This window comes from Octopus sinensis, linkage group LG1 (genome assembly GCF_006345805.1).
Source record: "Octopus sinensis linkage group LG1, ASM634580v1, whole genome shotgun sequence".
Lineage (NCBI taxonomy): Eukaryota > Metazoa > Mollusca > Cephalopoda > Octopoda > Octopodidae > Octopus > Octopus sinensis.
In genome coordinates this window covers 102,270,495-102,293,215 of record NC_042997.1, presented here as the reverse complement: position 1 = coordinate 102,293,215, position 22,721 = coordinate 102,270,495, and the positions used below count along the sequence as shown (strand labels likewise).

Genomic DNA, 22,721 nt, shown 5'->3' with positions numbered 1-22,721 from the left:
TTCCCTCAGCCACTAGGGTGTGGCACTTTTTCACACAACTATCTTCATCCATTCTCGCCACATGACCATACCAGCGCAAACGTCTCTCTTGCACACCACAACTTATGCTTCTTAGGTCCAACTTTTCTCTCAAGGTACTTACACTCTGTCGAGTATGAACACTGACATTACCCATCCATCGGAGCATACTGGCTTCATTTCTTGCAAGCTTATACATATCCTCAGCAGTCACGGACCATGTTTCACTGCTATGTAGCATGGCTGTTCGTACACATGCGTCATACAGCCTGCCTTTTACTCTGAGCAAGAGGCCTTTTGTCCCTAGCAGAGGTAAGAGCTCTCTGAACTTTGGCTTGGCTATTCTTACTCTAGCAGTTACACTTTCAACACACTCGCCCCCGCTACTGACTTGGTCACCTAGGTAATGGAAGCTATCAACTATTTCTAGTTTTTCTCCCTGGAATGTGGTGGAAGTCGGTCTCTGCGCATTTTCAGTGTTTATTGCTCCTGAGCATCTGCCATATACAAAAACTATCTTCCTAGTTAGCCTTCCTTTGACGTTGCTGCACCTCTTATGTGTCCATAGCTTACACTTGGTGCATCTTATAGAGTTTCTACCTACGCCTTTTCTACAGATCGAGCAGGGCCATCTACCTGAAGGTGTTTGTGACTTGTCTACCTTATATATATATATATATGCATAAATATGTATGTAGGTCTCCTAGTCTCGACATTTTGACTTTGCATGGTAATTGTATATGATAGTCACTCATTCATTTCCAATATTCTGCCAAAACATGTTTGACCATGGAGAAATATTATCTTGCTTGGAAACAAGTGAGGGTTGGTGACAGGAAAGTCATCAGGCCATAGAGAATGTACTTCAGCAAAGTTTGACCCTTGCAAGCATGGACAAGTGGATGTTAAATGATGATAAATGTTTCAGGTTTTGCAAGTAGTGGCATATAGTGTTTTCACATAAGGAATTTCTTTTTAAACAGTAAAATTATTAACTTGCGTAACTTGTTCCAGTTGGCTTTCTTATTTCTTTCTAATATTCATTGTGAAATGAAGCTTTATTTGGGAGTTTACTAATTCACTTTTTTTTTTTTTGAATACATTTAGCTACTTAATCACACCATTAATGGGAGCTGATCTAAACAACATATTAAAAACTCAACGTCTCAGTGATGACCACATACAGTTCCTTGTTTATCAGATTTTAAGAGGACTTAAGGTAAGTTCTGTTATGTTTTAGTCATGCTTTCTCACATTTTTTGCATTTTTAGTAATTTTCTAACACTTTTCATTTATTGGTTAAAGTGATCTGATTTTGAAAAATTAAATTGGCTTTTGTTTATCAAGTGATTTGATCACTTAATTTCTTTTCTCAGTTGCCATTTCCTTTCTTGACTTTAGCATTTGAGATTTATTTCTCCTTATAAGTGTTTGACCAGATATGGTTCGGAGAAAACTAAAGTTTGGTAATGTGATTGTATTACTATTTTTCTATATACATGGTCAATACAGTCATTTGACAATTTCATTTCTTTTTTTCTGTTAGTAGTATTTAAGTTTGCGAGTTGAAATATTTGTAAGATTGTTAGAGTTATCAAGAATTAATGTCTTCTAAAACTAATTAATTATCTATCTTCATTAGATGGATTTTAAAAATAAGATTCCTTATTTACAAGTATAATAATTGGTGTTAGGAAGGGCATCCTGCCATAGAAACCATGCCACAACAGACAATTGGAGTCTGGACTATTCCTCAACTGGTCAGCTTCTGCCAAACCATCAAACCCATGTCAGCATAGAAAGTGGATGTGAAACAATGATGATGACGAATATAATGCTGAGGTTCATCACATGATTAATTGAAAATATATACCCATACTGTTGTGATGAGAAGCAGTTGTTGAAAATCAAATTGTTTTATTTGGTTAAAACGTTCAACATTAGCAATTGAAGCACAAGCATAAAGATGAATTTTTATTGCATTTGCATGATGCTAGTTTTTAACTGAAGTGTACCATAATACTCTAGGATAACAAATAACAACAATGGCAATACATTCAATAGTGGCTTAAAGGTTTAGTCTTTCCAGTGCTTTTGAGATCTTTTTTGAGCTGCAAGGAGATTCAGATAGTGGAACCATATATCTTCAATAGTCAGATTGACACTAGAATATTCCTACTCAGCAGTTTGTTGAGCCGATCAGCATATTATTGCAGAAGTAATAGACAAAACATTCATCATTAGATGCAGTATATGCTTTGGCCAGTGTTTTCGACAAATTGCTATCATGGCAATTGCTAATGCAGTTCTCTTCAGTGGAACCAAAATTTGATTGATTTCCTGCAGAGCTCATTTTTCTTCAGTTGAGACAGTGCCAATTCAACAATCTAAATATTTAACACATATCAGGAATTACGTCAATCAGTTTGACATAATCAACTTTTGGCTTATTATTAAGATAAAATGGTTGAAGCAAAACATATCCAGTTTTAGAGCCTGTCCCAGTAAAAACTTTACTTCCAATGATGAATATTAGTCATTCATGAGGCATCAAGTTAGTCTTAATGCAGAAGGGGAACCTAACTGCATGGAGTGAGTCTCTTAAATGTTACATCTTTGTTTTCTGACAGCTTTATTGTATGAAAGTCAAGTGTTTTGCTCCCCATAGAGTTCCACTTAAATAGTTTACTTGATTGATTTCCTTTAGACTTTCTAGTCAATATTCTTCTTGATTGTTTAACCTAAAACAACTTTATTGCTTAGATTAGTTGCCATACTGAAGTCATTGTCAAAATGTTAGGAATAAGGGATTCTTATTAGCATCCTAAGCCATGAAGCAGGCTGTTGGGTTCGTTAGGCTTATTTATGCTGACAGTAGCTTTTTCAAATCATTTTCTTTGATGTGCTCTTTTTGTAGCAATTATTATAGATGTTGCTGATATTGTTCTTTTTAGCTGACCTGCTTGTTAAAAAGATATTAATTTCTGTAGTAGTGGCAAGTTCAGTTTTTTGTTGAACAAATAGAGCAATTATAGGGGTGAGCATGAGTAGTACATCTTTGTCTATAGGATAATTAGTTAATGATGACAGCAGTATGTTCATTGCTAAGAGAGCTGAACTCTGTTTTTGCTGCTGTACTTCCAGATAGGGTAACCAGAGGAAGGGAACATCCCTGGTAAACCTCTGCATTTCTCTGAGCATTTTTAGACAGCATTCTTGGGTGATTACTTGTTCCAAATTCAATGAGGTCTCATGGAGCCTCAGGTGAAATAGTCAGCTGATCCACAAAACAAATCCTTATGCTTTCCTCTCAATAGAAATCAACAGTTACAATTGGAAATTGTAGTAGAATTATGATTGTAGTTGGAATCTGAAAACAATTATATTTTGCTGTTAAATGAAGGTGCAATTGATGCAGTATTGTAGTTGATGCAGTATGATGAAGACTGCAAGTAGGATAAGTTGGTAAACACAGTGAGTCATTATTGTTCAACTGAGTCTTCATAATCAAGAATTTAGTCTTCCAGTGAGTCTAATCTCTGCTATTATCTGAGGAAGTACTGACAAAATGATTTTGACCCCACCAAATTTTTCCATTCTTATTGTGATTTGCTGCAGAAAGACATGTCCTGGAGTACTTTTTAGTTGTACTTGTGGAAATAATTGTTTTGGGGTTTTAACTGAAGCAATTGCTGAGAATCTCATTGCTTTCATTCAGTTGAAACATTCAACTTCAGTATTCAAACTACAAGAGTAAATATTACTATTTTTATTGTAAATGGTTAATTTATCATTCTTCAAATATAAGTATGTACCATAATATATAAAAATTTATAACACATACTCAAATAATTAAGTTCTCAAATTGAAAGGAAGAATTTTATCTTGATATATAATTTGTACCTTTTACCACTTTCAATTATTGGATTGTGGCCATGCTGGGGCACTGCCTTGAAGGGATTTAGTTGAATAGATCAACTGCAGTGCTTATTTTTAAAATCTAGTATTTATTCTGTTGGTTTCTTCTGTTGAACTGCTAAGTTATGGGGATATAAACCAACACATCTGTCAAGTTGTGGTGGGGGCACACACATATGATGAGCTTTCATATAGCTTTCATAAACCAAATTCCCTCACAAGGACTTTGGTTGACCTGAGGCTATAGCAGAAGACACTAGCCTGACATGTCATGCAGTGGGACTGAATCCAAAACTACATAGTTGCAAAGCAAGCTTTTTAATCACACTGCAATCAGTGCTTAAGAGAATATTTTGAGATGTAACATACACCTCAAAATAGTTATTTTGTGCATTTTCTTCAGACAGCAACAACAGAAAAGGGAACTGGTTGATTTAAGGAAAATGCATTTTATGAGTAGGCAAATGAAATTTTAAAACTGATGGCTCATGGTTCAGTGGTTGGAGCATTGGGCACACAATCATGAGGTTGTGCGTTCGATTCCCAGGCTGAGCTGTGTGTTGTATTCTTGAGCAAGACACTTTATTTCATGTTACTCCAGTTCACCCAGCTGTAGAAATGAGTTTGCATTTCACTGTTGCCAAGCTGTATCAACCTTTGTCTTTCTCTTGGATAAGATCAGTGGCATGGAGAAGGCAGAATGGTATGCGTGGGCAACTGCTGGTCTTCCATTAACAACCTTACCTGGTCTTGTGCCTTGGAGGGTAACTTTCTAGGTGCAATCCTATGGTCAGTCATGACCAAAGGGGGCCTTTACCTCAATGGCTATTATACTGAACTAGCTGGCTCTGTGCTGTCAAAATTGACAGCTAATTGTATTATTTTATATATAAATAAGGTACAAAACCAAATTTCTTGTTTAATAATTCTTTTATTACCAAATTTTTTTTTGTGAAAAATCTATCTGCAATTCACATCCCTTGACTGCTTGTTTCCTTCAAAAGAATTTTAAAGTTTTCCTTCTTGTATGATGTAAAGCCACATAAAGCTGGCCATGACTAAATATGGAAGCTGGCAAGTAAATACCAACTTTTTGAAGCAATGTTTCCTTTCAGTTGCACTCTCCAATACTGAAACCAGCCTAAACTCATGTGACTTAAAGCCACAAAAAGTAGTCCGTGACTTATAGTTGATGCTATAAAAACTCCCTATTCAAAATTCATTACATAAATTTCTTAATATAAATAAATTAGGCACATGTATGAGCTGTTAAATGTGTATTTATAATATACTTTTCAACTGCAGTCATTTTATATTCTTGATACACTCAGGCAATAATTATTTTCTCCAAAGAGTTAGTATATGTTTTTGTAGATGTGTGTGATTGTAATAATTATTTGTAACACAAGATAGAATTTTAGAAAATGGATGGTAATTCAAATTAATACACTTCTCGATGTTATCTAGTGATTGTATTTTGAGATGTGACATCAATCATTATTTGTCACTGAAAGAATGCTGGTCACACATTCACATACTTCTCATGTACATGCACACACATACACACATGTACTCACACAGTTGAAATGCGGTTTGATTTTTTTTTCCGCATTGAATATTCACCATCCCACTTAAATTGCATGCACGCGTGCACACACACACACACACCTCCCTTTTTACATACACACACATACTCACACAGAGTTGAAAAGTTGATTTTTGTTTTTCACTCCTTCCTTCCTTATTCATCTATCATCCCTTCCTTTCTCATTCATATGTTATGAGGAGAAAAACACAAGTTCTATTATAGTAGATTGGAAACTCAGCAGGAGTAAGAAATGAAATGTAAGATTTATATAAAGATAAAGATGTACTAGTTTTAAAATTTATATAGGAATTTTAACTGAACCATTTCAAGGTTGATTTTGTTGTTAAAAGCTATATAAATTTCTATAATGGGGACACATTTTCCCTTGCATTAAGATGGAGTCTTTACTTGACTCAGAATGTAAAGTTAATGCAGAATGATTGACATTTTCCATGCAGTTAACTACTGTTACTGTAAATGAATATAAACGTTCCTGTAGGACATGTTCTTTGAGAATTTCATATACAAATAAGGATGGTGAGAGGGAACGCGTATAATTAAATCAGTACTATAAAAATGTGGAGATATCTGTTCATAATAACTTTTATAGAATTGGTTGCTTTAAAATAATTGGAAGATTAGCGTCTAAAATTTTCATCATGATAGTACCTAGTTTTCCATAGCTGCATGTGTTGGATGGAGTTTTTTGAGGCAGATTTTAAAAGCCAGATGGCCTTCCTGTTGCCAACTCTCACTTGTTTTCAAGTTAGGTAAAAAATGTTACCCTTGGCCAGACAGGTTTTCACAGAATATTAAAAATGAATAATACTGTTTGTATGATGACACACATTTACAATTATCATGTGATTTCAAAACAAGGAGTCACAAGCACACCCACCCATCCACCCACCACACACACATTTTACACAAAGGTATAGCTGTGTGGTAAGAAGCTTGCTTCCCAACTACATGGTTCCAGGTTCAGTCCCACTACATGGCACCTTGGGCAAGTATCTTCTACTATAGCCTCAAGCCGACCAAAGCCTTGTGAGTGGATTTGGTAACTGAAAGAAGCCTGTCGTATATATGTATATATATATATATATATCTTTGTGTCTGTGTTTGTTCCCCCATCACCACTTGACAACTGGTGTTGGTGTGTTTATGTCTCCGTAACTTAGCAATTCAGCAAAAAAGACCAATAGAATAAGTGTCAGTCTTTAAAAAAATAGTACTGGGGTTGATTCATTTGACTAAAAAATTCAAGGCGGTGCTCCAGCATGGATGCAGTCTAATGACTGAAACAAGTAAAAGAATATGTACTGTCATAGTGAACAACAGCAAATATATCCACACAGGAGTGGCTGTGTTGTTAAGAAGTCTGCTACCCAACCACATGGTTTCAGGTTCAGTCTTACTGCAGGACACAGTGAAATGTCTTCTATAGCCCCTGGCTGGAAACTGAAAGAAGCCCAGATATATATATATATATATATATATATATATATACACATACATATATATATGTGTGTGTGTGCGTGTATATAAACATGTGTGTGTGTATATATATATATATATACACACACACACACACACACACACACACACGTTTATATACATGCACACACACACATATATATATATATATAATATATATATATATATCTGGGCTTCTTTCAGTTTCCAGCCAGGGGCTATAGAAGACATTTCACTGTGTCCTGCAGTAAGACTGAACCTGAAACCATGTGGTTGGGTAGCAGACTTCTTAACAACACAGCCACTCCTGTGTGGATATATTTGCTGTTGTGGTAGTGAGATAAATGTAGGAGGAGGAGGAGGAAGTTGTCAAGGGACAAATAATAGGTGACAATAGAAGTAAAATGACAGTGAGCAGAAAGATATGTCTACCTGTCATGCTCCACTAGAGTAGCAGACAGGGAAAGAGTGAATTAAGAGACTCAAAATGAGAGCACATAGGAGTTGTAAGTGTAACAATGAATGCCTGGTATCTTTCACAGAAAATTCAAGTGTAGAGTAGTAAATTTATATGGTTCAATTCTGTGTGTGCATGTGTATATGCCCACACACACACACACACACACACATGGTTGGGCAACTAAATAGAGACTTTGTTGAGATGTAGAAAGCTGTTGAATTGACTGCTATCAGCTAAGATGTCTTAACACACTGAAGGAGAAAGTAATAAAAAATTAAGTCAGGATACTTAACCTCAACATGAAAGTGGTATTTTCTTAACTGATTAACTGAGAAAAATAGAGCAATATGTGTTGCTCTGATCAGATGGCAATTACTGTCTTCAGTGGTTCAGCACCTCAACCTCTCTGCTTTTACATTTGCATATCTATAGAAAGCATGTTAGTTGTTTACAAGTTCAAATATAGAATATTTATTCATATCAATTAGAGCAGACAGATCTAGATGTGAATGATCCTTTCTCTGTAGTTTAATCATTAGGAAGAGCAGCCAATTGTAAAATTGCCTGCTCTGGCAATTTATTTGTGACTATCCTAATTTTAGCTGAACCTTTCAACCATTGATGATGAAGATATAAAATAGCATAAATAAATAATGTAGAGAATACCTTGAGGGTGGTAGATGGACTATTATGGGGAAGTAGGCTATTAAAAACATGTTTTTTGAAGTGGTAGTTAATGTGAACTTCAGAATGATTGGGACTTTCATATAAGATGACAGTGTACTGAATTGTTGTTTTGTATGTCTGTTGAATCTATACTAGTATGGCTAAGAAGTTGACTTAAATGGTGATAGGAGAACAGTGAAATTGCTTGCTCATAGTCAAGAAATTTTTTATAGTTTTACGAAGAAATATTTCATTTTCTGTAGTTGGGAGGTTTTTTTATTTGCTTTTGATTCTTTATAAATATAGTTTTCGTATTAAACACTATTTCTTAAGGCAGTTTCTAAGTGGAAGTTTCTGAATAGAAATAAATACTGTCATCATTTCAGTCACTTTTCCTATGTTTGTACAGGTCTTTTCTGTTAAATTTGTAAGATAATGACTCCTATACATTATAGGCATAGGCATGGCTATATGGTTAAGAAGTTTGTTTTCAACCACATAGTTTCAGGTTCAGTCCCACTGTATGGTGCTTTGGGTGAGCATCTTCTATAGCCCCATTCTAACCAAAAACTTTGTGAGTGGATTTAGTAGATAGAAATTGAAAGAAGCCTGTCTACATAATGTGTCTGTGTGTATATAGATGTGTGTGTATATATATATTTATCAGTGTTTGTATGTATATATGTATGTGTGTGTATGTATATATGTATGTGTGTGTATGTATATATGTATGTGTATGTATCTATGTGTGTGTGTGTATGTATATGTATATATGTCTATGTCTGTTTGTATATGCATGTATGTCTGTATGTGTTTATATGGAAGTATCTCCTTATTCTGATATCTTTTGATGGTTGTAAATGAGCATCACTGCCATACAAAAGAGTGTCTTTAATTTCCAATCTTCCATGAAAACATACCTAGCTATGAGGAAATATTTCGGATCTTTTCAAATTTGTGGCCAGGACCCCAGATCTTTCTAGTTAACTAAATAATTTGAAACTTTGTGTACTCATAGAGTGGAACTAGTTTATTCGCCAGTTGGAACTAGTTATTTGAGAAAAATCTATTTTATGACTTTAATCGTAGATTAAAACTGCGAATTTTAACCAATGAGATTGCTTGTTTTCATATCTAAAACGTTACTGCGATCTGTTAGTGTGACGTTGAAAGCAGTTTTGTGACGTCTGCTATTTCTAAAAAGCTTTGTGTGTGGTAAAGTAATTTTTTTACTTTACCATATTTTTATAAATTATATCGGAGAATCCATATTTTTATAACATATATCGGAGAATCCATGTGATTTTTCGTTGTTTTTCTCTTATACGTATGTGAATTATTTCTGAGTATGCATTGTCTGGGAGACTTTTTCTTGCAGTTGAGAAATTTTTGGCTGCTATTTCTAAAAAGCTCGGTGTGTGGTTAAGTAATTTTTTTACTTTACCATATTTTTATAAATTAATATATATATATATATATACATATAATTTTTTACTCGGTGTATGTGTATATGTATGTCTGCATGTGTGTGTGTATGTATGTGTGTGTGTGTAAGTATGTGTAAAAAATTACATTGAATCGGCCATACATACATACATACATACACATACACAGATACATACACACATACATTCAGGCATATACACATACACCGAGTAAAAAATTTCAGTTATCTCTCTCTTTCACACATTACTCTCTCTGTCTCTTCACACACACTAACAGAAGCACTTCACTTACACAACATACTGTCTCCCACACCCCATCAAACACACACACACACACATGTACATCAATGCTTCCCCTAGATGGTAACTTCAAAGACAAACTTTTGTTATTAGAAGGTGGCTGAATATAGCTTGTTTACATTTAAGATGTTTAATACGTCACGAAATTGGTGGTCGAGACGGAGTAAATAAAATAAAGCCGAATGACGGAATATCATTGGTTAAAATTCTAATTATTAAACAACGTTGAACTTAGAAGCTACAATTCCGTTTTCATTCTGGTTTACAATTAAGTTTACTTTTGACACATTCTACCAGTATACGAAGTTTCAAATTGTTTGGTTCAGTAGGAAAAATTTGAAAAAACTGGCTTCAGAATAGAAAAGATCCAATATTTCCTCATTTGGAAACAAGTGAGGATTTGTGATAGGAAGAGCAGCTGACTATAGAAAGTCTAGCTCAAATTCCATCCAATCCATGCAAGTATAGAAAAGTGGACATTAGAACAATGATGATGATAATGATGATATTAATAGCATATGTTTTATTGGTCCCAGAGAGATAAATTTGAAATACTGAATAAATAGTGCAAATCTGTCTTCTTTCATCCTATTGTATTAATAGTGCCTTGTTAATAGATAGAATGGTGTGTTTGCATTTAGCAGGAAAATATCAATTCCAATGCTGTTAGCACTTAAGAGTTGAATTAATCAACCCTTTAGTATTTAAACCAGCTATATCCAGCCCCAGATCCAACCTTTCACAGCCTACAATGGCATTCTAAAAATAAACTATCACATCAAAATCCTGAAGCTACAAGATAATGCATGATTAATTTAAAATAATGGGAATAAATAAGGATTACATTTGACAGTGTAATCTGAATGATAAAGGGTTAAAGCGAAGATCTTTTGTTGTGGATTAAAGAACGGAATGATATCATCATCTTTTCCAAGGGCAGCGAGCTGGCAGAATCGTTAGCCTTTTGGGGTCGATTAAATAAGTACCAGTTACGCACTGGGGTCGATGTAATCGACTTAATCCCTTTGTCCTTGTTTGTCTCCTCTGTTAACCCCCTGTGGGCAATAAATAAATATATATTCACTTTTCTATATGTGCATGGATCAGATGGATTTTGTGGAGGCAAATTTTTTACAGTCAGATGCCAACCCTCCCTTGTTTTCACATAAAGTAATATTTCCCTGTGGCCAAACATGCTTTTATGGAAGATAGGAAATGAAGGATACAGCTTGCATGACAGTAACACTTGTTTTCAACTATCTTGTAATGTCAACACAAGAAAGTAGTAAAATCCACAAAATATATGTATACATACACACATATATACATACATACATGCATGTTCATTCTTTCATGCATGTATGCATGCAAGTTTTAAAAAGCCATGCATGCATGCATGGCTTCTTTCAGTTTTTCAACAAAATCCACTCACAAAGCCTTGTGAGTTCCGGGACTGTTATAGAGAACACTTGCCAAGATGTCATAACAGTAACACTGAACTTGAAACCATGTTGTTGGGAAATAAGCTTTTTACTTCAGAACTGTGTCTTTGCCTATAGAGTGTTTAAAATTTGTAACTAATGATGTTGACATTCTGCTCTTAAGCACACCATATCGCTTTCATTCCATCATCAGCCTGGATATGAATGTCTTGACAAATTAGTATTTGGAACAATATACAGAATTAAAAAAAAATATATATATTTTCAAAAATTTCATCCTATTACATAAATAGGATGAAATTTAAACCTATAGGTTTAAAGTATGTTTTACAGATTCTGCTTGTTTAGAGCAGCAAAAGGCAGTTGAGTTAATGAAAAAGTCTACTTTTATGCAATTAAAATGTAAATCTTAATTGTCACATAGTTTGTAAATATATTACTATTTTATATATTTCATCTTCATTTTTCAGTATGTACATTCAGCTGAAATAACTCATAGGGTGAGCATATTTTTAATTTCCTATTTTTAACTTTCTAAAATTCTATTTAAATGTTCTTTATATATATAACTTTTTATGAAGAAAATGTTTCAATATTTAAATAATTTACCAACTTTTTTCAATTATCCAATTTCTTTTTTGATTTTTTTTCCTGTTCACTAAATTTACATAAAGGCATTACTATACATAACGTGGTTTCTTTTGGTATGATTATTGCTCATTGAAAACAATATTCTTTACATTCATTAAATGTTAGTCTGTAAACATCTTTTACTATATATATATATATATATATATATATATATATATAATATACAATTTTATTATTAATAATAGAATTGAACTGTGCAGGCAAATTAAAATATGATACTGGAAGAGTAGCAGCTTTACTAGAGATAGAAGTCAAATGAGTTTGGAAGTCACAAATAGCTCACTTTATGAACAAACATGGTGAAAATTGGGCAAGGAATAAAAATTAGGTTCCTATCTTTGCACAGGTTGCAGATGAAATTGCAGATAGCTTAATACCAGTTTTGGATTCTGTATTAAATATTCTTAACCCATCTTCAGTTAAGCTTACTGCAAGAGAAGTCAAATTTAAACATACTCCCCTCACCATTCTTGCTTGTTCATTTGATCTCCCAAGGCACATACATAGACGAACTAAGTGAATAATTTATAAATAAGTATACTAGTATATTATTAATAATAGAATTAATAATATTAGTGACTATTCAAAGCATGAACTGTGCAGGCAAGTTTTAAAAAATATAATGGTACTGGAAGAGTACCAGCTTTGCCAGATGTAGAAGAATGTTTAATTCAGAACCTAAAACTGGTTTTAAGCTAACTGCTATTTCTTCTAAAGGTAGGAGCCTAATTTTTATTCCTTGCTCGATTTTTGTCATGCTTGTTCATAAGGTAAGCTATTTGTGGCTTCTGAAGTCATTTGACTTCTATCTCTTGTAAAGCTGGTACTCTTCCAGTACCACCATATTTTTTTATTTTTATGTATGTGTGTAATGTGTGTATGTTTATATATATATATATATATATATATATATATATATATATACACACACACACACGCACACAAACATATAAAAGGGATGACTACCAAGTGGACATCCATTATGCTAGAACTGGCGTTTGCTAAATTTTCTTGAGAACATTCCTTTCTTAGTGGTAAGACCATAGAGGGTCGACTTCTAGCATAATGGATGTCCACTTAGTGGTCATATCACTTATATATGTAATATAATTTTTCTGATTCTTCAGATTTTTCTATATGCTAGACAACTGGTTTTAAATTAATCAAATTAATATTCAATTTTTCACCCTTATTTTAAATTTATATATATGTATATATATATATATATATATATATAATGGAAACAAAGTGGTTGAGTTCCTTTTGAGTGTTGGGCCTTGCAGAGGCAATAACCTAGACCTTTGGCATTATGTCATGCTTGAGAAAAAGACCCATCAAGCTGAGCAAAATTGCAGTTGTGGCAGATACCAGTGTCACAAAGATTGGTACTTGTGCTGGTGGCACATACATGCACCCGGTGGCATATAAAAGCACCCATTACACCCTGAGTGGCTGACATTAAGGAAGGGCATTCAACCATAGAAAACCATGCCAAATCAGACTGGAGTTTGGTGCAGCCTTCAAGCATACCAGCCCAGTTAAACTGTCCAACCCATGCCAAGCATGGACAATGGATGTTAAATGATGATGATGATGATGATTTTATATATATATATATATATATATATATATATTCACATACATACATATGTCAGCTGATTAAAACTAAATATAGAGTAGTGTGTAGGTAGATAGGGTGTTATTTATACAGACCTGTTTCTAATGAATGAAGTTCTTTGTGGGTCAGTTTGATGTGAAATAAATTTGTTGGTATGGTTTCATTCTGTAATAAGACTTATAATGCTACAAGTTTTACTGTAGGTAAAACTGTGTCAGGAAGTATTCAAGTACATATCTTATATCAGACTGAGTTGGCTTTGACTATTTTTTCATCTTTCATTTAGGTTACTATTGTTTTTTCTTTTTTTTCTGTCTTTTTTTAAAAAAATCTTTTTGATATCATACTGCCTGAAACTGCTCATGGTTCTGTGATACAAATTCCCCATTTTAAAGTGATTTAAATTATTGTAGGAATTTATACTACGTAAGGAGGTTGGTGACAAGGTCTCCTCTTGTATGCCGCATGGCCGTATCCCAAACAAATTAATAATATGAGAAAGCCATAATACATGAATATATTATACAGTGCCAAAGGAAATGAATGAAGAATGACAAGCTGTTCTATTGTTTGAGAGACAGACCGTGCTAGATGCTAATCTGATTGGTTAGCATCTAGCGCGGTCTGTTCCTCAAACAGACCGCGCTAGTGGATGACATTGATGATGACGTTCTGTCTGTCGCTTGTATACAGTAGCGTCTTCATAGTATGGTTGGCTGGCTGTCATCTGTCTTTCGAACTGGAACATGGTTGAGTAAGCTCTGTGGTCTCCGACTAGACCTTAGAAGGTCTTGAGCCGAAAGACGATGAATTGTAGAAATACTAGCTTATTTAAAGAGTGTATATGACTCAATTGAAAGATCCTATTCGAAAGCCGTGATTGGTCAGTTTACACACTGGCGTGAAATAAGTAGAGAAACAAACCGTGCTAAATGCTAACCAATCAGATCAGTGCACACATTAGGGTTAAACTAGCCAAAGATGGTTGTAATCTCAAATGAGATCATTCCTAATGTTTTTCTCAAACAGTGAGCATAACAATATTGCTACATTATAATTTTCCATTAAAATTGCTTGTAAATTTATGAATTTTTGCTCAGAACACCAGCTTAATAATAGCAAAGTTATTTTACTAAACTCTTCATTTTCAAAATTATTTAAAACAAAAGCAATGTATGTCAACAGAAATATAGTAATAAAAGGGTTATATCATGATTAAGATTCATTGTAATTGATAAACATTAATTAAACATAATTTTTCTGGCATTTCTTTCCCTGACTTTTTTAAAAAAATATTTTCTGTGCTGCAAAAGAAATCTGAAATCTTGGGTTTTTATCAGTTAAATATCAAATATAAAAAGTCAATGAGTTATAGACAAAATTTTCAATTCTGGAAGTACTGTATTGAACATTAGTGAGAATTTTCCCCAAAGGAATCAAAAGATCTGAGATTGATTTAAACTTAAGATTTTTCTCATGTATAGAAACTGTATAAAAGTTGAGTAGCAAAGGCATATATACCACACACACACACACACACATGTACCTGTATGCATATATCATCATCATTTAATGTCCTGTTTTCCTAGCTGGTACGGGTTGGACAGTTGAACAAAAAGAAGTGAACTATAGTTTATTTTTTGTCTGTAAAGGATGTAGAAAACATTGTTATACTTGGGATGGTCATCTTTTGCCAGTTAAACACATGCAATATTTATTTGATTTCATCATTATTATTATTTGTCAGAGTTCTTACATCACACATTTTGTGACCTCATCAGCGACTTTCTACCTCTCGTCTCCTCTTGTCCTACCTATTCCATTTTGTCTTTCTGTGGTATTTCTCTAGTATTTTTGCATCAAAAAATATTTTAGATGGTTCTACATTTCGAGTTATCTTACAAGAATAAAAAGATATCATTTTACTTCAATTAACTACTAATGCATAGGAGTATTATATAGTTACTTTGATTTATTTTTATTTAGTAGTTTGTGCACAAGTTTCCCATGGTCTTATCACTGTTTCACTGCATTTCTTATGGCAGGAGAGATACAGGAGTGTCTCTAACTTGGTGTAGAACAAATATCTCAAGGGATTTATAATGTACCTTTTTATTGTTTCGTAACTGATGTTTGTACTCTTTCTGATATAGACACGCGCGCGCGACTTCTGCGGTGATTCCATCCACCTCATTCTTCTTGCATGGTGTTGGCAACCTGTGTCTATGATAGAATTCACTTGATGAAAGCGCTGCATACTAGGATTAAATCCAAGACAAAAAAATTATTGCGAAGTGAACTTCTTAACCATAGAGCCATGCCTAGTAATATTGCCTGCCATCTCTGAACAGATTCAGTATTGTGGACATCTTGATTCTTTTTTGCTGAATTTAAATAAAGGTTAAAAGTACTTTTTAAATTTCAAAATTTTTATCTCCTACTTTTTTCCTAGTTATATCACTGGAATTTCAGATGAGAAATTCAAGTGGACAATTTGTGGGCACAATGTTTAGAAGGAATTTGGGTTCTTCATTTTTTCAGCTTTCTGGAAATTGAAATCACATGTTTATAGGTGTTTTCCTTCTTTCTTCCTTTTTTCTTAACAAAACGTATTTTATATGTAAACTTAATCTGAAAAAGATTTATTTCAAACTTCTTAATTGAATTTTATTTTGCTTTCAGGATCTAAAACCTGGAAATTTGGCCATAAATGAAGACTGTGAACTTCGGGTAATTACTTAAACATTAATTATTATTAAACTCACTAGATGAACATGAAACCATTTTAATGTTTATCTAACCATCTAACCAGGAATGAAAACACAGATCATTGATTACCAAATTATTGTTGAAGAATGTACCTATCAACATAGTTTAGTGATTTGTAATCCTCTGTTGATGAAGAGGGATGTTAAAATATATATGACAAAAGAAAGCTAAGAGATTTCTACTGTTTAAACTTCCAATCAACCTTAGATAATGCTTACTTATCAGGAATATTAGAGACATAAAGTATTGTGAATAAAAAGATTCAGTTTGTGTATAAATCAAGCTATCATTGGTAAGAAGTGTGACTAAAACATCACTTGCATGCTTGTCCTCTTGGACAAGGGAAAAAAAGCTCAAATATTACAAGTGGTTGTTAAATGTTGAATGGAGGTTTGGTCAGAAGTGATTCATATCAAGGCAAGAATAGAGCATCAGAGGTAGTTACATCAGGCTATATAGATACTATACCAGTTAGTTATTTAGTTAATTGGTTGGTGCAATTTTGTTCAATAACTGGTATAACAGAACATTTGTCAACAGCTACAGACACAAATGAGTTGTCCTGGGAGAGGGGCAGTTATTGATGTCTCAAACTGATATCTGGAAGTAGGTAGCAAAGTATAGTAGTCAAGTTAGAGGATATGATTCATGTTTTCAGTTCATCCCAGAATGTGAAGCTAAAGTGTTGATATTTTAGGTACAAACAAGCAGCTTTTCTTTCCAATTGCAAGTCAGTATTTTGTAGACTGGTGGATGCTAAAGAAACAAGTGAGACCTAGGCAGGCTAGGGGTGTTGGTTTCAAAATAGGAGAGATTCGTCAGTGGGTTCAGTGAGGAAGTTAGAGTATAGGTAGACACTTAACCCAAGCTTTATCCACAGCTTCTATTCATCGTAGTTCATGAGGCAGTAACATAAAAGTTCTGGGCTGAGTGTTCTTATTCTAGTTTAGAGTTCAAAAGTATACAGATCAACACAATCTGAAGTATAAATTACTGAGAGAAAACACAAAATCCTAGTGGCACCTGAGTCAATGCATTGCTCAGTATGTAGGCAGTGAGTTGGTACAACCTCAATACCATGTATTTTGTGCAAACAGTAGGTGCGTAAATTGTGCAATAAAATCTCTGACAGATTGAAAGGTAACTAGAATATTAAACATGATATCTCTTTATACTGTTTGATTGTGGATAATTGAATGTTACAGATTCAGAAAGTAAACCTTGAAAACACATTTTCAATTAAAGTTATCTTTAATAAAAATTAACAATGAACCTACTTTGTTGAAGCAATTTTAAAATAGAACCTCAGACATTGCATAAAGCACTGCATTATTTCAGTCTCAAAGGTAAATCAATAGACCGATTGACTTCACTGATTGATTTATATCTTGAAAGGAAATATCAACAAATCAGTGAAGTTGATTTTTAAAATGTCTTAAGACTGTGTTGTGTCTTGTTCAACTTGAAAGTCATTAATATATCCTTTTGAAACATAACTTGTGCTTGTCCTTCAATCATACTTGAGCCTCTCGACACCTGGCATAAAGCCACCCTCCGCCTCTCAAATATGCCACTTAGTCAAGTGGAGAGCTTTTTCTTGCTCTTTTCCTGTTTTGTAAAGTTACTTGGTTGCTTCGCTAGTGCCAGTGGCACAAGAAAAGCACCCAATACCCACTGGAAAGTGATTGGTGTTAGGAAGAGCATCTAGACATAGAAACCATATCAAAGCTGACATTAAAGCTAAACACAGTCCTGTGGTTTGCTGGAGCCTGTCAAACTGTTCCAACCTATGCAGCATGAAAAACAGATGTTATATAATAATAAACTATTTCTCAACTTTTATTTATATAGGCCATAACCGGTATGGAAGCATGTGCTGTTGTGTTTCTGAAATGTTTAAATCAGAAATGATAATTTAAGAATATAATTATTCTGACTTTTATATTTGTTCACATGTTTATGTGTTTTTTCTATTTTTTTTTTTATGACTGTTCTAATGAAATTCCAACAAACCAATGGCATGCTGACTTACATCTTCATCCATTGTGCTTGTTTCAACAACGCATTTAAATCAAAAATAACTAATATCATAATTTATTGTCATGACATTTCTTTGTTAAATCATTTGATTTATTATTTATTTTTTTTAATGTTTTGTTATTTTATAGATTCTTGATTTTGGATTAGCTCGCATGACAGACAGTGAAATGACTGGCTATGTAGCCACTCGTTGGTATCGTGCTCCAGAAATTATGTTAAACTGGCGACATTATAATGGCAAAGCAGGTAATGCTTTTTGTTCTATAAATTACTCCTTAATGCCATCAATTTGGTTGTAAAACACTGTTCCAATAATATACGTCTAGTTCATGCTAGCATAGAAAAATGGATGTAAAAAATGATCATAAATTGTTTTCTTCCCTTTTGGCAAAAGAAACAAATTATATCCAGCAAGGCACTTCTTTTCTGCAATATCCAATTCCTTGCTAATGTAATATAACTAAAAATAATAATAATAATAATTATAATTACTAACAGGAGGACTGCCCTCTGGGTGGTTTTCTGCTAGCCACTTGATAATATTTTCACATTTGATTCCCAATTCTAATCATTTTTATATTTTACACCTAATTGTTTCTTTGTATAATAGTGCTCACTTGCTTAGTAAATATTGTTTTCATTATTTTATCAGTTATAACCTCTCTTTTTTAAACAAACATCAAAGTAGTCCAACTATGTTTAGTGTGCAAAAAAATAGCGATCACATAGATATTTTAATACCTATAGTGTATAAAACAGCCATAGCAACAAATTCACTTGATAATTCTTAGATGACAATGGAAAGGAAATAAGTCACATGAGTTCGAAGCTTCAGTAAATTTTAATAAATTGTCCAATGTAATATGTAATTATTGCTGGAGTCTGTGCTTATATTAGTGAGACTGTGTGAGAGAGAGAGAGAAAGAGACGGAACATTGCAAATAATGAATGAAATGAAAAAATCATACAAATAAAAGCTCATTAAAAGCTATCTTGTACCGAATATTTAAACTTACGAATTTGAAATATTCAATAATGAAAGGAAGTTCAGAAAGTAAATTTTCCTGAAAATTTCAATTTATAAAAAAATCTCACTTGCTTAATAAATATTTCTTTCAGTAATTTATCGTAGTTGTAATATATTTCTAATTTAAACAAACTGCAAGGTAACCAACTACGTTTAGCATGCTAGAAACAGCAGTGATCACATAGTTATTATTGTAAGGAATATAGCATTCCAAACAGCCATACCAACAAAATGACTTGTTTTTTTTTTTTTTAAAGTTATGCCAGTATATTAAAAAAATTTCACTTTACCAAAAATATTCATTTAACAAACTCCAGAAACCGACATTATTCTTCGACATTATTCTTGAAATTGTGAAGCCTCAGTGTTATGCAGCTATTTTGTCTGATAGTATTCATTCATTCAATAAATAATTTTTTTGCATTGTGTATATAGAATAAACTGTATGTTTTGCAAATAGCGAATTAAAACTTGAAATGAATATATGTTAAATTATCATGAAAGACTGTTGCAAATGAATAATATTGTTATTAAACATTAAAACCTACTCTACAGTGAATACAATGAATATTTAAATTTGTGAAAAACATGTTCAAATATTCAGTAAACTTCAGAAATCGAAATTACAGAAAATTTCTTGAAACATGAATTTATAAAAAAAATTTCCAACTGAATTAAAACTTTTTAGTAACAATTTTCTTTTCTTCTAGTTGATATGTGGTCTGTTGGTTGCATTATGGCAGAAATGATTCTTGGACATGCTCTTTTCCCTGGAAATGATCGTATCCTTTACTTATGGCTTTTAATAACACCTTGTATTTATTTTGTTGTTTATCACATTCATTATTTTTTGTCATCTGTTAATTACTTGAATTATCTGTTATAAATTAAAGTTTATTCACATAAAAAGAAAATATTCCTTAACACATAAAAGACATTGATCAATTAAATAAAATTTTGATAATGTTGGGGAAGCCAAGTGAAGAATTCATAGAAAATATTTCCAGTTCCGATGTAAGTTTTCATATAATTTTGTAAAAAATACTTTAAAAAAAATCTATGGTAATCTTAACTAAAATATTGGTTTTAAATTTTGGCACAAGGCCAGCAATTTCAGGGGAGTGAGTAAGTCAATTACATCAACTCCGGTGCTCAGCTAGTACCTATTTTATTGATTCCAGAAGGATGAAAGGCAAAGTCGACTTGGTTGAATTTGAACTCAGACTATAAGATGGATAAAATGCCACTAAGCATTTTACCTGGCATTGCTAATGATTTTGCCAGCTTATTATTGCCTTAACATTGACTAAAATATTCATCCATATTAAATAAACCATAAAGTTTATTTAATTCCAAGTGTTGTCCAACAATTCTGCTACTGGTTGTATGTTTTGTAGGCCATTTACACTTCTGCACTTTTGTACATAGAGTACTGTTCTGTTCATTGGATTGCTTTGGCTACAAAACACCAGTGAGGTCAAGCAGGCAAATTAAAAGTGTGATGAAATTATTGAAGCATGTCTATGTAGATGAAAGTACAGTGTGCACCTGCACACACACACACACGTGCGTGATTAATAAGTTCTCTCCTGTGTCATTGATGAAGACATGCATTCACTGAAACTGCTAGAAAAAGCCACCATCTCTTCTTCAAATCACACTTTATAGTTTTAAGTAAGAAATACAATGCAGTTGTAAAAGGTGAACTATTACATCGACAATACTTTGATCCTGGGGTTACTTGATCAGGGCAGACCTGGTTGAAAGTTAAACAACGAATTTTAAAATGACCTACTAAAAGGAATGGTAATAAAATAATCTGTCTCAGTACCAGCTAATAATGCACCTGTTATGTGCAATAAACATTTATAAAATGCATTCATATCATTCATATATAGTGATTTCCTGTTAACATACTTTGATTTCTCATCATTACCCACTATGTATTATACATAGATAAAGTTAGGTCTGAAGCACAGTATGTATAGCAGCATCTCAAAACTATTCTCAATAAATATTGTGCCAAAATGGTCATGATAAACCGATTTTCTTATCTGAAAGAGAGTTATTAACTATCCTTGAATATAACTCTTCAAATCTTTATTCTGTCTCCTTTAGATTAGCTCTCTACCTCCGTTATTCATTATTAATTTCCATTAGCCCACATGAATTTATGAAGGTACCTCTATATGGCTACTCACTCAGTCTGTTGAAAATTTCAGGCCAAATCACACTTTGAGTCACAACTTGGTATCTTGAATAGGGAAGGATCCATTGGGTAATGCGACCCAACATGCCCCCACCAAAAAAAAAAAAGCAAAAAAAAACAGGGTGGTCACAATTGCAATTCTTTTGAAATGTTGTTTAGGGACTTGCTTAATCAAAGCTATCCTGGGCTAAACATTAACAATCAACTGACACAAGTCCTTTCCCCTGGCTTTCATCACTTAACTCCCATCTCTATGAATATATGTTTAAATGTGTGTATATTTCTATAATTTGATTACTTGATTCTAATAACTTGTTTTTGTTTATTATACAAGGCTCGTGAATATGTAAGATCATTGCCAAACATAATAAGTAAAGATTTTGAAAGATACTTTGAGAATGCTAATCCTCTTGGTAAGTTAGACCAACTACATTATTGTTAATTCTAATCTTTCATTGCTTCTTGTTTGTATAATTTTCATGATTTTTGACTGAATTTATTTCTGATTATCAATATTTGTGAACTAATTATCGTTATCAGCATTTAATGTCCATGTTCCTCGCTGGCATAGGTTGGGTGGTTTGACAGGATCCAATGGATCTGAGAACTGCATCATGCTCCAGTATCTGCTTTGGCAAGGTATCTACGGCTGGATGCCCTTCTTAGTGATAATTACCTTACAGTGTGTACAGGGTTTTTTTTCTTCTTGTTTTGCCATCAACACTAGTGAGGTTGCCTTGCAGTTTGCAAAATCAAGACCTCTAAGGGAGCAACTTTATAATGGGAGAATAAGGAATAGTGAGAGCTAAAGTGATCAAAGGACCAAAGCAGGATAGGTTTCTTGCTGTAGAGGAGCTAAATGACTATTCACTTTTTAGAGTTCACCCTTTCCAATATTACTGTCTGAGCTACTTTCATTATTGAAAATAGGGATGTTTAACTCAGCCCAGCATATGGTTATGATATTAGATGCATTTCAATTTATAGTGACTGTTTCTTTTTGCTTTGAAACTCTTTTATATTGAAAGTCACTACTATTGAATTGAAGCTAATATCCATTATACAAAAACTTTTTAGGAATGATGTAAAAAATA

At 33.2% G+C, this 22,721-nt stretch overlaps 1 protein-coding gene across 1 annotated transcript in view; it reads left to right on the top strand.

Annotated features, from left to right (window-relative positions):
- LOC115217133 (mitogen-activated protein kinase 14) overlaps window positions 1-22,721 on the top strand; it is a 57,209-nt gene that overhangs the window by 28,857 nt on the left and 5,631 nt on the right. The window contains exons 5-11 of the mRNA XM_029786746.2: window positions 1,126-1,237; window positions 11,784-11,813; window positions 16,265-16,312; window positions 18,520-18,637; window positions 20,129-20,200; window positions 20,353-20,432; window positions 21,962-22,040. Of these exons, the coding sequence (XP_029642606.1) occupies window positions 1,126-1,237; window positions 11,784-11,813; window positions 16,265-16,312; window positions 18,520-18,637; window positions 20,129-20,200; window positions 20,353-20,432; window positions 21,962-22,040 (539 nt within the window). The remainder of the gene's footprint in view (window positions 1-1,125; window positions 1,238-11,783; window positions 11,814-16,264; window positions 16,313-18,519; window positions 18,638-20,128; window positions 20,201-20,352; window positions 20,433-21,961; window positions 22,041-22,721) is intronic.